The sequence below is a fragment of the Platalea leucorodia genome (genome assembly GCF_965183815.1).
Source record: "Platalea leucorodia genome assembly, chromosome: 5".
NCBI classification, from domain to species: domain Eukaryota; kingdom Metazoa; phylum Chordata; class Aves; order Pelecaniformes; family Threskiornithidae; genus Platalea; species Platalea leucorodia.
In genome coordinates, this window is record NC_138827.1 from 22,245,218 (window position 1) to 22,263,354 (window position 18,137).

General features: G+C 41.4%; 1 protein-coding gene across 5 annotated transcripts; it reads left to right on the plus strand.

The window, feature by feature from the left end:
• Positions 1–285: 285 nt before the first annotated feature.
• On the plus strand, positions 286–17,542 carry SERBP1 (SERPINE1 mRNA binding protein 1). 5 transcript variants are annotated; one of them, XM_082314050.1, is made up of 10 exons: positions 287–811; positions 4,099–4,267; positions 5,200–5,337; positions 5,461–5,556; positions 6,159–6,233; positions 8,598–8,775; positions 11,943–11,990; positions 14,548–14,721; positions 15,840–15,878; positions 17,133–17,542. In XM_082314050.1, the coding sequence occupies exons 1-10, from the start codon at positions 424–426 to the stop codon at positions 17,187–17,189; spliced, it is 1,362 nt and encodes a 453-aa protein (XP_082170176.1). In that variant the 5' UTR covers positions 287–423; the 3' UTR covers positions 17,190–17,542. The 5 variants fall into 5 exon arrangements, with proteins under 5 accessions (XP_082170180.1, XP_082170176.1, XP_082170177.1 ...); XM_082314051.1 differs by having other exon boundaries at positions 5,485–5,556; XM_082314054.1 differs by lacking the exon at positions 5,461–5,556 and having other exon boundaries at positions 286–811.
• Positions 17,543–18,137: the final 595 nt, after the last annotated feature.

An 18,137-nucleotide genomic window follows, 5' to 3' on the forward strand; every position in this document is an offset into this window, starting at 1 on the left:
CCTCGGCATCCCCGGGTCACCCCCGGGGCCCTGGGTCGCGGCCGGCCCCGGGCCCACCCGCGCCGAGCGGGCCCAGCGCCGCTCCCTGCCCAGCGCGGCCCGGCCCGGCCCCGCCCGGGCTGCGGCGATGGCGGCGGCGGCGGCAGCGGGAGGCCCCGCGCCCCCGGCCCCGCCCGCCGCGGCGGCCCCGCACAATGGCGGCGCGGGGCATGCCGGGAGCTGTAGTTCGGCGGGCGGGCGCGGGCGGCGGCGGGCGCGGGCCGCCTGCCTTTCCCGTCGTGCCCCGCGCGGGGTGAGGTGCCCGGATGTGCCCGGCGCCGGAAGAGAAGCGGGTCTCTTCGGGGCCGGCCATCTTGTGCGGCAGCGAGCAGGGCGCGGGGGCCCGGCAGCATCGGAGGAGGATCCCGCCGACGGGGGCCCATCATGCCCGGACACCTGCAGGAGGGCTTCGGCTGCGTCGTCACCAACCGCTTCGACCAGCTCTTTGATGACGAGTCCGACCCCTTCGAGGTGCTGCGGGCGGCCGAGACCCGGAGGAAAGAGAGCGGCGGCGGCGGCGGGAGCCAGGGGGGCGGCGGGGGCCGCGGCGGCCCGGCGGGAGCCCAGACCAACTCGTCCGGCGGGGCCGGCGGCGGCGGCCCGGGCCAGGCGGGCGCCGGCGGCGGCGTCGGCAGCGCGGCCAAGCAGCTGCGCAGGGAGTCCCAGAAGGAGCGCAAGAACCCGCTGCCCCCCTTCGCCGCCTCCGCCGGGGGCGCCGGCGACCGCCGGGAGGAGGGCAGCGGCCAGCCCGGCGCGCCGCTGCGAAAGGAGGGTGAGCGGGGCCGCGGGGGGCTGCGGCGGGGGAGGGAGGCGAGCGCCGCGGCGCTGCCGGGCCCGGCCCGGCCCCGCCGAGGGGCCGCCCCCCGCCCCGCGGGGGCCGCGTCCCGCCGCGCACAAAGGAGGCGGCGGGAAGGCGCCGGAGCGCGGCGCGGGGGGCCCCGGGCAGGGCCGAGCCCGCGGCGGCGGCAGCTCCGCGCCCGCGGCGGCGGCCTCGCACCCACGTGGGGGAGCGCATGGCGGGGCCGGCGGGCCGCGGGAGGCCGCCCGGGGCACCTGCCTCGAGGGGGCGGCCCGCCCGCCCGGCCCGGCAGCGGCGGCGGCGGGCCCGGGCGGCCGGAGCGCGGGGAGGAGCGGCGGCGGCCGTGCACGCCGTGCTGCCCGGCCGCACGTGGCCGCGGGCGGTGTGTCCCCGCCGCCCGGCCCGCGCAAAATGGAGGCGTGCGTGCGTGGGGTGCCCGGGTGCCGCCTCTGTGCCGAAGCGTCTGTTCTGGCCTGGCGGGGCACGGCGGAGGGAGGGAGGGCTGCCTGCCTGCCTGAAGGGTGGCGTGAAAGAGAAAATCCCAGCGGCGCATCCTAAACTTGCATTGTGTTTCGGGTGGTCTGACGTATTTGACAGGGTATCTGGCAGTCCCCGGGCTCTTCAAAGTCACTTGGGTCATTTTTCTAGGGAATGGTGTTGAAGGGAATCACGTACGCGTTTTAGTAACAGGTTGTGCGAATTCTCAGCCGTGTTTGTGTAAACCCGTAAGACATTCCACACGGGAAACTTTGTTGAAAAAAGAAAACAAAGTATAAATAGGTTAAATGAATATGCTGTGGACAAAGTAGTAGGACGCAGCTCTGTATGGAAAAGGATAGATGTTGTGCACACATGTCGCCCCGTGGCAGGCAGCATGCAGACTTCAGTGCACATCGAATTGGTCAGAACTCTGATTAAATTGGAATCCTTGAAACGTATCGAAGTGTGGTGACAGCAGTTGGCGTGTGGGTGAGGAACTAACTTGCTAACTGCAGTTCAAGCGATCTTTTCAGAAACGCGGCCAGTTCAGGGGAGCACAGTGCTGCATGAAAGCATCTTAATACTTTAGCATTTACTGCAGTGCATATTGCAAAATGATTCTCCACCACATTTTATGCTTTTTAAGAAAGAAAATGTTTTAATCTACTAGTTGTTTTAGCAGGCCTCTCAAATGCTATTTGAAAACACCTTATGACAAGCTTTGCTTGTGGATCTTTTGTACTTTAAAGCTTGAGAGTTTTTTCCCTGTAAGCAATGCAATAATTCATCCCGAGTAGCAGTTTACTAAGCTAGTGTCCTCTGGAAATATTAGTCAGATACAGAATTATGGTGTTGTCTTGCATGAGGTGAACCTGAAACATGGGCAGTGTCTTTGGCCAACACAAGAGAACAGAGAGGGCTTTTGGTAGGGTTAGCAGTACGTGTTTACCTCCCGGTTTTCACATTCATTTTCAAGAACAAGCACTACTTCACTATGAAAAAAATATTTCATGGCTTATTATAGCAGTGAAACAGAGAAAGTCAGGCCTGCTTTTGTAGCGGTGTGTATGGAGCGCTGTAGTAAACAAAGTGACTTTCCAGTTTGAAAACTTCTGTTTTTTTGTGTGGGACACTAGTTCTAACGTTATAAAGGTGTTGGGTGCTGTGGTATCGACAGGGTTTGTGTCCTGTGTGAATGTATTGCAGTGTGAATGTGTGAATGTATTCCACTACTCTGGAAAGGTGCAGATTATTTGACTGCTGAATTGCCAGTTCAAAGCTTTGTGATAGTAAGAAAAAGAAATAACTTGTATTTTTGGTTAGGCTTCACCAGGAACCAGATTTTTCAGAGTGCAGGGTGTTGAACTTGAAATTCAAAAGACATGGATTATTCATTCCAGTTCTACAGCATACCTCCTATGTGACACTGGCCCGTTTGCTTTCCTTGCCGAGCTTTGCCTCTTAAGATGAAATGGTCATCCTTAGCTTGAGAGCCCTTTTCAAAGTAAATGCTAGTGAGCTTAACCCCTGTGTTTCCTCAGGGAGTAAGGATTACTTAGCAAGCAATGTATGTCATGCAAACTTCATGTTAAGTACAGCTTGTAAGGTAAGGAAGACATTGTTCATTTGGGTGTGTTGGCTTGGATATCATTACAACTGTAACTTCTTTAGCCCCACCCAAATATGACATTGCTTGTTAGGCAGGAACTTATTTCTTTAAAAAAAAAAAAAAAAAAAAAAAAGAAAAATTGGCAGCTTTTAATTTAAAAGATAGTTCACAATTCTTAAGCCAGACTTGGTGTTTTGCTTAGTGTTTTTTCCCCTAAACATTTTGGCAAGAAAATAGTATAACAAAGGAGTAATGTGTTTTGTCCAGATATTTCTAAAGAAGAGTAAATGGGCCTTTCAGATGAGTGGGGAAAAAAACCCTGTGTTTAAGATCCTTCAGATGTCTTAGTGAAGAAGATAATGCCCATGGGGAGTTATTATTTAAAAAAAAAAATCTTTCAGAAGGCATAGAGAGGCAGAGAAGAATGCTAGCCAGTTCAGTGGCACAGTATATTCTTAAGCTATTTTAAGTAAGGGCACAATGAGGTGAGTCTTTGTCAGGGAGCACATATTGGACTGAGAGTATTGGTGTGGATGAACACATCGTTTCGTCACTGACCAGTACCTGCTGTAATGGGCTGCCTGCTCACTGGGATACAAGTGACACCTGTCTGGGTAAGGGTGGCCTTTGTGGGAGAGCACACTCTGTCCTGGGTCGTACTGCTGGCCAAAAAAGTTCCCAAGAGGAGCGCAGTGGGATGAAGTGGGGTGGCTGTCATAGGGACTCGGGTCCAGTGTGGTGACACTGATTTCATTTTGGTGTGCATCAGAATGAAAACCACTTGTTTTACCTGAAAAGCACCTTTCAGAGGGAAAAAAAAAAAAAAACTTGCTTACCTTGATCCTTCTTTGAAAGTTGACCCTATTGTTTTAACACGGATTGCTAATGTATTGTGTGCTTTGACAGGTCTTGTTTCCTACAATATTGTAAGAATGTACACTTGTACAAAATACTGTTTAATTGAAATGCTGCATAAAAATGTGAATAAGAAGAGTCAAATGATCTACAGTGACTTTTTGATGAAGGTATAGTTTCTCAGATTATCTAGTCAAAAGGCTAGAAGAAAAACTTCAATTCCAGTTTACCTTCAATATTGTTTTACGGTGTTAGAGTCAGTATCTCTGCCGGAGCAGCTCCACATTCCGTTGATGTGTTTTGCCTAATGTTTCAGGGATAAGACGTATTGGCAGGAGGCCTGATCAGCAGCAGCAGCAGCAGCAGCAACAGCAGGGTGAAGGCAAGCCTATTGACAGGAGACCGGACAGACGACCTCCTCGTGAGCGCCGCTTTGACAAACCTGCTGATGAGAAAGGCGAAGGAGGAGAATTTTCTGTTGATAAGTAAGAATTTTGTCTTGCCTGACAGCTTTCCTAGTTTTGATATGAAGGGGCTATCCTGCCTTCTGCTACTAAGTTAAAAAAAAAAAAAAGCTGATCAAATCAAAATTAAATTGATTGAATTAAATTTTTGTCAGGCACAAGAAGAGTACGTGGCATGCAGAATATAACACTTTTCTTTCCTTTTCCATGATTTTGTTTACAAACTTGGCTCAAGTTATAGACTGGGAGTGAGCTAACATGAACAGTTCCATTGATTTAACTGAAAATATGGTTTAAATCAGTGTGATATCCACCATATCTCTCTAAATCTATAGCAAATGGGTCAGGAAAGGAACTCAAGTATAGCTGTTGCCTGCAGGATGAGATTTGCTTGCTGTTACAGCTGTTGCTTAAATCCATGCAGCTGACTTCAAGCCAATAAAAGTTAGTCCATGTAGGTGTTTATACCTTGGCTGCAGTGAATTCAGATCTGGAATCGGTGAAGCCATCTTATGTCTAGGCAAGTTTTAAAGTGTCTCGAGTATCGTATAGCATCCAGAATTCAAGTGTTCTGAAAGTAGTGTTCAAATACTAAGTTCTAGTAGCCAAAGTTAAAATTCTTTTAAAAGTAAGTTGGATGAACGTGAGTTAAATTGAAATTGTAGTGTCAGCTAGTGATGTAACACGAGACAAATGCTAAACTTGAGAATTTAGTGCCAGAAGATGCAAATGAATGGTAATCCTTCTGAGCATTTGTTTCCAGTTTCTAAGATGCAGGCATTATATATTTTGGTTTTTTCAGTGTAATAATTTGGTATTGAAATTAGAGCCTCAACACAGTTACAGTAATTATCAGAGGAAAAGTAAGTAAGTAAAATTTTCAAAAGAGAAAAAGAAAACCATGCTGTAAATTTTTGGAGGTGAAATATTCAAGTTTGGCTGTTCCATGCTAGACCCATTCTTGACCGACCTATGCGTGGACGTGGTGGACTTGGAAGAGGGCGTGGACGTGGACGTGGAATGGGCAGAGGAGACGGGTTTGACTCTCGTGGCAAACGTGAATTTGACAGACATAGTGGCAGTGATAGATCGTAAGTCTTTAACTTTTTCTATTGTGTTTTTTTTTTTACTATTCTTTACAATTAAAACACAATTTAAAATTTGCCTTTGAATTTCTGTATCTGGACACTATAATGTTAACTCAGTTTTGTTAGTTCTGTTTCACATTCACATTTCAGCGGCCTAAAGCATGAGGACAAGCGTGGTGGCAGTGGATCACACAACTGGGGAACCGTCAAAGACGAGCTAACGTTAGTAATCTGTAATTGCTCAGAAAACTATTAGCAGAATCCTAATTCTTACAGCTTGCAAAATGTAAAGATTTAGCTGCCTTTTTTTGCCTTTGATTTTGATAATTTTTGCTACGCTATTAAAGCCGACTTTGCAGAGTTTAGAAAATTAGTGATGTCTTGTAACATAAGAGATGGCTTAACTGTTAAAACCAGAATTTTGAGGAAGTTCGGAATTGGGGGGCATCTTGTGCTGTTTTTTGAACAATTCTTTTACTAAAAATAGAACAATTTAATTTTAACAATTTTGATCAAATTAAGCATGCTTTTTTTTACAAATATTACATGGAAACAGTATTTTAAATACCAAAATCCATTTTGTGTCTCAAGGCACAGCGGGAGGCTTTCAGAATGGGTACTAGTAAGTGTTGGGGAAAACCATTAGGAAGGTGGAAAGCATAGAATTTAAAAGGCACAGAGAGCACTAATTCTTAATGAAATAGTTGTTTTTCAAGAAGAGTGGGTTGTAGAAATCCACTATAGAATTTAGTCATTAATCGTATGTAGCTTTAAATAGGGATGAACTTTTAAAAAACAAAACTCCGAACATTATGTAATTGCAGTGAATTGGATCAGTCAGCTGTAACTGAGGAAACGCCAGAGGGAGAGGAACATCCGCCTGCTGATTCTGAAAACAAGTGAGTACCACTGCTCTTAATGTTCTTTGATTGCTTCAAAGGTAGTATTACTTTGCCTTTAACCGCTGATATTTATTCCTACTTTTGTTTTGCCAAACTCTGATTTTATTTTCTTCAGTAGATATGAAATTATCCACAGGGCTGCCCAAAGACTGTCTCTTTAAAAATTGCATGTCTAAAAATTGTTATCTTGAAACAGTTCATTAGTGTCATGCAGGCTCTTGGGTCACTTTCAGATTTAGTTATTAACAATCAGTTCCAATATGCTTAGGATCTTGGGATTGCAACTACTAAGTACCAAATGCAAACACATCTGTGCTCATAAGTAGGTAGGTAGAACCACCAAGTAAAAGGGACAAAATGTTCTTCTGCCAGTGGAAGGCAACTTTTTTTAAACTTAGTTTTTCAAAGCAACTGTTGAGACTGTGTGACTAGCCTGTAGAAGAAAGGTTGTATCTCTTTCATTCTCTGGCTTCTTTGAAAGTTGCCTGCATACACAGAAGTTAACTTGATTGCTTCTCACTCCACTTGGACACTGTTACAGAAGAAACCAGTGACTGGATGAATGAAATAGAGTAATTAGAGAAGCAGAATGAGCAGCAGTGATACTTAGAGTTGACGTAAAAATGTGATACAAATTTTTATGGTAGTGTAGTACAATAAAATGTTTTATTTTAATGAGGAATGTGCTTTATGGCGAATTCAAAAGAAAACGGCAAACAGATAAGATAGAATTTTGAAATACTAGTTTGCCTGAGATTTCTAATGTGGAGTTTGCTGAGGCTTGATTTCCTTATCAATAACTTTGGTTAGTGGTAAAGAGGGTACAATTACTGTGTAGAGAATAAGGAATGGATTTAGTTTAACAAAAAGAATACTAAATGCTATTACTTCTCCAAGGTTGTGGTGATCCAAGGTTAAGGTCATCATGTATACAGTAGTATGAGAATTTTTAAGGAATTACAGCTTGAGCATTGGTCAGAAAATGCAAGCTAGCTAGTCCTTAAAAAGATTATATGTATTGGAAATCTGGATATATTAAATTTGTTGTGTCTGCAGTATTTCCTGGATCTTTATTAGTAGCAGTATCCTGGTGCTTGACCAGAAACTGACCTATCCATGTGCGGATCAGTTATCTGAAAAATTCTGCAGGTTATTTGTATGTTTTTTCTTCTTCCTCAAATCTGCAGAAAACATGTACTCTTCCCAGTTTCAAATGTAATGCATCTGTTGTAACCTGTCAGTTATTTTTATAGAAAAGCATCTTTACATGGGTTAGTTTTCAGGTTGGCTAGTTTTGTGTGGACCTCTAACCTAAATGTTTCACCAGAATTGTAGGATGTTTTACTGCAGTAAAATGTGCAGAATGCCATGGGATAATATCTTTGCCTTGAACTAAAAAAATGCTTCTGAATATATACCATGTCAAAAATCATTCTGTCCTACAGAATGAGAAAAAATTGAAATACAGTCATTTTGACGTATAACCTCAGCATTATTACATCAAAATTAATGACTACAAAATTAAGATCTTTTCTCTGAAGTTGAGGCTTTCGTGATCTTTTTGCTGCACATACATGGCAAAAGTGTTCCATAAATCAGAAATTTAGTTGCATAAACACACTGAAGAATGACTAGAGGATTGACTGCCTGTGTAGTTGGAACATGATCTGTTATTGAGCATAGTGGTTGTCTGTTTTACTTAAAAATAGCTCTTTGGCAGAAGGTAGAGGCACCAAAGATTTACAGTGAAGTGATATCACACAAGTAATGAAGTTGTATGCTGTTGTTTTTTCAAGTTAGCTGAAAGTAAAAATTGTTTTAGTTAGCTGGGAAATTAATAATTGTCTTTGGTTCAATAAAGGAAGCAGACTATCCAAAGCTGATTAAATTCTGGTTTTCAAAAAACTAACAAGCTTGAAAATTGTGGTAAAAACAAGCTTGCTCTCACTGCCTTAACTTGAGAGGTATCTCAAAAAGGGAAAATAGCTCTAAATAAGTCCATTGCAGAAGTTAGGCTTTTATATTTGTAAAGAAATTTGTCATTAACATGGAGAATAGATGGCATGGATCAGTGTTAATTTTAAATTTTAACATTTTGCTGTGCTGTGCTCACCATTTAGTTGCTTAAGTGTCTGGCTGTGATTTTTTTTTTTTTTTTTTTTGGCCATCTGGCTAAAGGAGTTGAGTTTTCCTGTCTGCTTTGAGTGGTGGAAGTGAGGGTTTTCTATATACACCTCTTCACTGCTAAATACTTGACAAACTTTTTTATAATCTGGTGCTGATTAACAACCAATTTTGAATTTGTTGTATCTAGAATGTGAGTTCTAAGTCATGATCATAATATCCATGAATTTACTACAGAGAGAATGAGGTTGAAGAAGTTAAGGAAGAAGGTCCTAAGGAAATGACCCTGGATGAGTGGAAAGCTATTCAAAGTAAGGATCGTGCAAAAGTTGAGTTCAACATCCGTAAACCAAATGAGGGTGCTGATGGGCAATGGAAAAAAGGATTTGTTCTTCACAAGTCAAAGAGCGAGGAGGTAAAGTGATTTTCAGTATTTGCTAGTATCCAGACTGTATAGGTTTTTCTATTGATATGCACTTCTTGGAGTGGAAGCTCCGTTCTTTGAGACACTGACCTGTAGCTAAAATTTTATAAAGTGGGAAGAACGTTTCTCTTAATAAAACTGAAGTTATGCAGTAGCATAAGTAGCCATTCTTACTGTGGTTAGTTTTAGCAGTTGTTCTGTACCTTTAGGTTGGTGTATACTGTGATATAATCTAGAGATAAGACTGGAATATGGCTGCATCTGGGCAGGTAACTTTGTAAGGACTGTCTCTTGTTGAGCATTTTAGGAGAGGTTTGTCAATATCAAATTTGTTTCTTTGCTTTTTATGCAGTACACAGATTTATGGTTCTTGCTAAACATGATGTAAGATTGAAGAAATACTGGTCATGCCTCAGACACCTTAATACCTAAACTGTATATCTGAAGTTTGTAACATAGGTATCTTCTCATTTTGTAGTAATATATATTCAAGTGTCCTTCAAGCTTTTGAGAAACCAGGTGAAATATATTTGTATGCTTCAGTGATATTCAACGTAGTTGCTGTAGAATTATTTTTAAATTGCAGTTTCTCAAGCATACTCATTTCAGTCATTCCAAAATTTTAATTATTCTGTTCCAAGATAGAGAGAAGGCAAGGAGAGACATACTCTTTCACTTCAGAAGGGAGGGAAGTGCTGAGAGCTCTGTTTTCTAATGCAGGGCTGCATTAATCTTTGTTTTAATCTTTGTTTTTAATGCTCTGTAATATCTCAAGCGGCCCACTGTTAATCAGTGGCCTGCAAGTTTGTATACCAGATGGTTCTGGTTCCCTTTGAATTAACTGAGTAGTATGGAATATGCTGTTTGGTCTTCTAATATGTATTTCTACTTTTTCACACCTTGTCAGTTTTTTCTTGTAAGCTGGGAGCATAATACAGATGGGGAGGCACTATTTAGTACTTTCCAATGAAAACTCCATTTGTAATCACATTGAACTCGGAATGAGTTTGACTTTGTTACAATTATGCTATTTTCTTTTCTTGCTGTGTAAGCTTTAAATGATTGCATATCTTTTTGTTTACCTTAAGCTGTTCAGTGTTTGAAGTGTTAATTCGATACCACTTTCTCTGGCTTGTATAGAAAAGGGAAACTGAGTTAGACTTAATGTTGCTATATATTAAAAGAGTAGATTTAAACAGAAGCATTATGTACTTTACCAAGATTTACTGAAACTGTAGTCCTGCAAGTCCCCTCAGCCTCAGTCTCGCTGAAGCAGATTTGTTTGACATTTAGTCAGCTGAAGACAGTCTTTTTTAACATATCTGCATGTATGATAGTATAATAAGGTGGTGGTACTATTGAGTAATTTAGAAGCTAGAAAGATCCATACTGTATTTTTCATTTGAAAAATGAATCAGTAGTTAACTCAGAAAAAAACCAAACAAAACCAATGAGAATAATCAAATTACTTTCATGGAAGAACTGACATAATTAGTAGATTGTTCTGTTTGGGAAGTGCGTTCGGTTAACTTCTCTTCGAAGAAATGAGTCAGATATTTTTAACACTATCACATAAGAAGTTAACAGCTCCATGCTGTATAAGCACAGAAGTGAGATATTAACAAAGCTGCCTTTAAATCTAGATGCTTTTAGCCTGCTTTTATTGTATGTCCAGCAGATGTCTCTCCCCATTTCACTTATTCATTGTTCACTGATGCTTTGGGAAGCAGCATGGGCTTTTTTTGCGAAGTATTATAGCAGAATAGCTTTATAATACAGGCATTGGGAAAGCCTTCATTGCGGCTCCTTTGTGAGCAGGTTTAGAACGTGGAATATTTAGAAGTTAGGAACAAAACCTACCAATCACCTGCTGTTCTTTTTCTGTTTGTCCTCTTGGACAGACTTATGAGTTATGAAATTAAGGTTGATGTAAGGTTTCTGTGATTCTTATTGCAAAGAAGGGAGTTGATGTGTGGAAGTTGACTTGGTTTCTAGGTAAATTCTGGTTTTCAGCCCCAAACCTTCTGTACTCTTATGGCTGAAAAATCACAATGTGCCCTAGTAGGTGTTCTCAGAAATTTGAATTGAAGTGGTGTGATGACCACCCTCATTCCTGTAGCTTGAGAACTACCGGGAAAATGCCCTAGGAATCTGTGAGAAAATGGGAGTATGAGGCTCTAGTACTGTTCATCTGCCTTAGTCTTGTGAAAGAGCTGTCCTTCTCCTCCTACTTGTACTCTTCACTGAGGGGTGAAATGCTTGACCCTATCTGAGGTCTTCCCTCTTTGTCACATTTGCTATGCAAGTGAAAGTGATACTTTGTATAAAATGAACTCTTAATACTGTCTCAGATTCTTGCTGGTTTAATATGAAATCCATGTGTATTGGCAGCCCTAGTCTAATGAGACTCTTTCCAGGAGATTGGGTTATGCCATAAAAGAGAGATTTTCTTTTTTCCTTCTCTGCAGCTGGTTTAGTGGCTTGAGTTTTTTTAAATTGTACTGGTGCAGCTGAATAAAACATGGAAAGGAGTTACATTATGGAGAGATCTTGAAATTTGTTCAAAAAGTTGGATGCAAGTCTCCTGGAAAGATTGATACACTAGTAGATCAGTTCCTACTCTATATATCTGCTTTATTGTGCTGTACCACTTTCCTGTGCCTTCAAACTTTCTTGCTAATCTAATCACTTCCTTAGAGGAGGTTGCAATGGCAGACTGAGAAATATGTTTTGGAAAATAATAGTTCAGAATAGTGCAGAAACCTTTTCTCATTAACAGTAATTTTAAACATCCCACCCTCTTATCTGTGTAGTTCTGTACACAGTGTGCCCAATGTATTGAGGTGCTAGAGATCAGCCTGCATGCATGGTCTCTACTAGAGTTTCCAGCAGCTTTTGTTAAACTTTTTTGGTATCGATCCGAGATTTCTCTTGTCTCCATGCCTGTGGTATAGTCCATCCTCTGGTCTTTCTGGATGCTTGCACAGCTGTTGATCTCATCCTTTTGCTGCTTCATGTGCTCAGTGACATCTGTATCCGGCAAGTTCATGTGACCTTATTACCTGTTGTTTCTGTATGTAGTTGAGTCTCATTTCTTCCTTTTGTTTTCTCCCTTTGTTCCTTTTGTCACTTTGGCGTGGACACGCAACTTTCATCAGACAAAGGCGATGACAGAAATGCAGGGGAGTCTGCTGGAGTCAAATGAGGTACTGATCCTTTATATCTAACTGGTAATACCTGTGTTTTGATATGAGCCCCTTCTGAAATGAAGGTCTGGATATTAAGAAGTCACAAAAATAGAGAATACAAGTGGATACAATATGGAGCTCTTCTGTCCATGCCTGTTGTCTAACTGTGCGCCATGTAGGACCCTTCATAATCAGTACCCTTGCTCCTGTTTGAGCTGAATTCAAACCTTATCATAAATGCTTCTATCATGAGTCTTTATTTTTTGTTGCTGTTGTTTTTCCATATCTCACTGTCTGCTTTGGCCCCCCTTTCTGCTAGTAGCTTATTCTTAATTTTTGACAGCCTTTCCCAAGACCCATACATGCAGCAATGCCTTCGAGAAGCAACCAGTTATTAGATCAGAGCACTATTGAGAGTTGCCAATACATATAAATTAAATGCTTCCAAAGATGATTCAGAATAAGCAATTTGTATGGTATGTCTTTGACTGTTGTCACCTAAGTGATAGAAGAGTATGAGGAGAACACGCCAAGTCTTTTACTGGTGTTTTAAATTGGCTTTAGTTATTTTGGATAAAGAAATCTTTGGGTTACATACAGAATTCACTATTTGTTGGGTTTGGTGGTTAAGCCAAAGTTAAGTTGTGAAAATAAAATGTTTTTGGTAGACTGTAGTGTTTCTTTTTTAAGCAATAACAGTGTAGGGAAGGAAATGCACAGAATTATTGTACAAAGCCACTGATGCTACATCTCAGAAAAGAGGATGTCGTACAACTACCACTAAGTTGAAAATATCACCTCAGTACCCTGCAGTGATCAAAACTGTAGATAAAATATTTAGTAGGAAAGGAGTCAAAACTGTAACAAATGGTATTGTGTACTGTTTTACAAATTGTCGGTGTACTTACATTTGAGTAGTGCAATGTCAGGCTGAGACGTGGAATGACTTTGTCTGAAAAATAACTGCTTAGGGTAACTTCCTCGGTTTGGAAAAGAGATCTCTGAGGGAAGGGTGTACAATTCAAATCTATAAAATCGGGAGTGGGATGGGGACCAGTTGGTTACATGGAATAAATCCCAATGAGAAATGTTTGAAATAAAGCAGCATGGAGAGGTATTTCTCATTGTGCCGAATTAAACTGCAGTGCCCTCCACTGCAGGACGTTGTGGAGGCCAAACGTACAACTGGGCACAGAAAGGGGTAATGAGATTGGTGGGGGGAGAAGGCTCTTTCTGGCTCTGTACATTACGGTGCTTGTGACTGACTAAAGGAATCCCTGAAAGCAGCTTTCAGCCTTTTGACTGCAGACCCCTGTGTATCCATTGGCTGCCTTACGAAGGATCCACAAATTGTAATTAAAGAGTGTAGGGCCTAATTGCACAATATGTTGCCTTTGAAACAAGTCAGCATATTGTGTAATTGCACCACAAGGAAAGCAAGTTATAGTCAGTAGGCTTAAGCTTGCACATGGCACTTCTGTAGGAAAAAAGAAGCAAACTGAAAATTGCTGTGCCAGAAACTAGGTGGTTATAGGAGAAGAAAGTGTTGTATGTTGTCACGTTTCCAAAACATGATGATTGGGCCTTGTAAGAGGCAGAGTGCTGGACTAGATAAACCCTTGGTCTGATCCAGTGTGGTCAGTTTTATGTTCTGTGTATCACCATAGGTGCCTGAAACTGACTTACCAAATGGAAAAACTATTTGTGCAAAATAGGAAAAATAATTCATTTAAAAACACTTGGTTCTTTTTGTGTTCAGTGTGTAATAATGTGAAATACTCAAATGTGCTGAATAGTAGCATTTTTGGTGTTAGATGTAACTCTTTGGCCCATACCTTGCTTTGTGAGGCTCAGGTTTCTCACTGGGAACCAACCAGCTGTAAGAGATTGCTGTATCATGTCAAAGGTAGTGAGAGTCATATTTTTCAGTGTAATTGGTGAGACTGGTTCTCTGTTTTAGCATGGTTTTAGCTATTTCAGTTACATTGTGTTTGAACTGTTTATGCCTCGTTTGCTGTTTGTTATGGCTAATACAAACCAGTAAGGGATTCTTACTATCTCCCTTGTTTTAAATATTTATACAGGGCTAAGCAAATGAGAAAGTGTAAAGTACTCATTGAGCAAAATAAAGATGGGTTACCAAGTAAGTATTTGAAAAGAATGAAATGAATTGATAGAACCTGAAGATTTCTCAGAATATGAAGTGAGAAGAAGAGAAATGCTGGAATGCTATACTGGCTTGGTGATAGTCAATTTGGTCTCGGATAAACCTAAACGTGTTCCTCTGAAGGAACTGCAGAGATTCCCTGAATTATCTTGGAAATGCAAAATACCTTTGTTTGCTCAAGCGCTTATTTGATTACTTATATGTGGTTTTGTCATCTGCACAAGTGGTATAACTTGATTCCTAACAATTCCTGCACTATCTTTTAACTTGAATCAATCAAGGTAATCAGTCATCAATTTGGGAGTACATTTGGAGGTGAACACGCGTGGTGTGGTGGTAAGAGTGCAACTACAAATGAAAAAGTTTCTTTGGTGATTTTTCTTACTCATGAAGAAACACTCGTTTCAGGCTCATGCTGAGGACTCTGTAATGGATCATCACTTCCGCAAGCCAGCAAATGATATTACATCCCAGCTGGAGATCAACTTTGGAGACCTCGGCCGCCCCGGACGTGGTGGCAGAGGGGGACGGGGTGGCCGAGGGCGTGGTGGCAGGGCCAGCCGTGGAGGGAGAACTGACAAGGTAAGTAGCTACAGCTTTCATCTACAAAGGCGTTTAATTTCAGTTGTTATTAGGATTTTCAGATAGATAATTTTAGATGTCTTCCTTATTTCTGAGGGAGTTGCTCTGACAACAAACACGACATTTTAAAACGAAGTAACATGTCTATTCTTATAAGTTCACTTTAAACTAGGTTACTGTCAGGACAAAAGGATGAATGTTTTAGCAGTGTTCTTATTAAACACTAAAAAAGAGAGGGTGGGGAGTAGGTTGGAGTAAAAAGAGAGTGTCCATCTTTGAAGGTTGTATCTAAACCCAAAAAAATTACTCTTCTATATGGACAGATCTGAATGTACTATGAGATGCTTCTGTTTGTGCCAGAGCAGAACTGCAAGTGTTAGAGCAGTTATTTTCAGACACAGTCAGGACGGTGTATCTGCATTGTGACCTGTTGGGGGTGAAAGACTGGTTTTATGGCTGCATGTTATAGCTTGAATTTGAGGAACTTAAAGTTTTCATGTAGAAAAAGGACTCTTACTGTGGTTGGTTTTGGTTTTTTTGTTTTTTGGTTTTTTTTCCTAATCCACAGTAACTTTTTTCCTCCTCTAGTCCTAAAGCCCTAAGGAAATACTCAGGACTAAGTACTGAATCGGGCTGGGGAGAGAACATGTAGAGTTGAAGTACCGTAGTATAGCTGCAGTAAAGATTGGATTTAATATGGATCATTTATTTGGCTTAAATGCATCTAATCTAATTGTTTCTCACTAGAAAATGAGTTTGGTCTGTGTGGTGTGGCTTTCTTCACATAGACTAGACTTGCTTATTTTTGTCTCATGTAGGACACTGACTTTGTTTTCTCTTTTACACTGGATCACTTTAAGTTTTAGGCTTATTAGTTGGAAAATTCTCTCCTGATACCAATATAAGAAAATTTTAAGGAACTGATATTAATGGTTGGACTTGATGATCTTAAGGGTCTTTTCCAACCTTAACGATTCTATGATTCTAAATGGTGGTGGTTTGCTCTGAGTTGTTTCACTAATATGGCATCTTGCTTCTTCAAGAATGCTGTCATAAAGTAGTTGAAAACTTTGAGATCTGCAGCTTATTTTATGTTGACTTTGTTTATTTCCTTCCAGTTGGTTAAGGAGTTTGACGTGATCCACACACCCAACCAGGTTGGTGACCTCTGCTGGCACTTATGTTACCTGTGAACAAGGCCCTCCTCTTGCAGGGACTGTTAATTCCCCTCCTGGAGTGGATTGGCTTTTTTGGCTTGCTTTCTGCTTTTCTGTAATGAGCAACCGGAGTTACTAAGGCTATAGGCTTAAGACCCTGCTGTTACTTTTTAACTCTAGTTTGTGGGCTGGGTAGTTCTGCAGTGTCTTAGTCTTGCCTATAGAGGTTGATACAACTTTAATTGGAATGGTTTAAATTTATCTCTTTGTCTTGATAAATGAATATGTTTACAGGAAATTCCACTATCCTGGCTCTTCCTGCTCTTCTTGCTCTTCTTCTCTTTCACATCCCTCATGGAAGTATTCTAAAATACTTAATTTCTGCATTTCATTGTAGCACTGCTTTTTTAGGTGTGGTACAGAGCCCTTTATAAAAACTCTGATAGGGAAGTACTGAGGAGATTCTTGGTTAGTGTGTGTGAATTTCTAGGGTTAGGTTGCACAAAAGTTCTTTTTATCAACAGCTAGTTTGAGAGTGGGAAAAGTTGAACATCTGAAACTTAATTTGTGCTACAAACAGGTCTTTTCTGTAACACTTCAGTCATGTCCCTCAGTAAGAATTGATGGCTATGTGCTAGTAGAATAGCATAAGTAGTATCACATGTAGTGATCTCTTTAAGAATGGAAAAAAGAGATGTACTTGTAACCTTGTGCAATAATCATGTGCAAACTTGGTCTGTTTGCCTATAATGCCTCTTTGGATAGCTTTGATTCAAAAAGTAATATAGAAGACTTTCTAGTCCTTGGAATAAGAAAAAAAAAGTTGCTTATCATGGGAGGGGAAAAGTTGCTCTTGTAGTAATTTGTTCAGTACTAGACTGCTTATTCCACTATAGTGTGTACCTGTTTGAAACACGGTATTTCCCTATTGAATAGGGTTCAGGTTAAAGTAGTTTTAAAAAGGAAGAATTCCCACCCTGGTTTGTCTGGGGTGCAGGGAGTCCCCGTGCCTGCAGCTGCCCCGTGCAAGTGCCACCTAGTCTGTCTGCACAGGGACAGAGGCTCAGGCTTGTCGCTGGGCCCCCACGCATGCTCGCAGTTGAGCGGTGCTAACATCTCGCACTGCCCAGCTCAGCTGTGCGCTGAGCCGCGTTCGCCTAGCAAATGGAAGGACTTGGTAATGTGTGAAGAATTAGAAACGCAGTAGGGTTTGATGCCACTGAAGGTAATAACACTCTGATGTTTCTCTTTCAGTCAAGTGCTTCTGCTCCTGATGTAGATGACCCAGAGGCTTTCCCAGCTCTGTCCTAAACTGGATGTCATAAGCCAACCCTGCCCTCGTCGGGCCTTCCTCTCCGAGGCTTGCATGCTTAAGGATCCTAAACAACTAAGAAATTTAAAAAAAAAAAAAAAAGGAGACTGTCATTCATACCATTCACACCTAAAGACTGAATTTTATCTGTTTTGAAAATGAACTTCTCTCGCTACACAGAAGCAACAATATGGTAGTCAGTTTTGTATTTAGAAATGTAATGGTAGCAGGGATGTTTTCATAATTTTTTCAGAGATTATGCATTCTTCATGGATACTTTTTTGTATTGCTGCTTGAAAATATGCGTTTCCAAACTTGAAATATAGGTGTGAACAGTGTGTACCAGTTAAAAGCTTTCACTTCATTTGTGGTTTTTTTTTTTAATTCAGGATTTTAGACATTTTCCTCAAACTACAAACTGGGTTTTAATTATTGCACACTATTTCCGTTTCCTTAATTCCTGTTTAGCAGATTTTTATCAGCCCGTGGTCTTTTCGAATATGTGAAATTTTTAATTTGGCAGACTGTTAGTGCTGTATGGAATACTAACTCCTGGAGTACTTTAGTTTTAATGCTCAATTTCAGACTTGGAAAAACAGTCATTTTTCATCTATGTTTGGTAGTTTGTTTACGCAAAATCTTTATACAAAATTGATACCAGATACTTGAAAAAGATTCAGAGCACATTGGTTTATAGTTAAATACCTGTGTATTGATCCAGCAATGATGTGTGGATAACTGGTCTAAACAGTTTTTTAAAATTAATGTATTACATCTTTCACTCCCCCTTTTTACCTTTATTCCCTCCTCCTCCCTTCAACAGAACAAAATGCTTTGTTGGCCAAAAAAAAAAAAAAAAGTTTTTAAATTACCTATGTTTTTTCTTTGAGAGGGTACCCTGTAGAGTGGAGTAACCTTTCCTGTTGTTGGAGCTGGGAGGTGGGGGA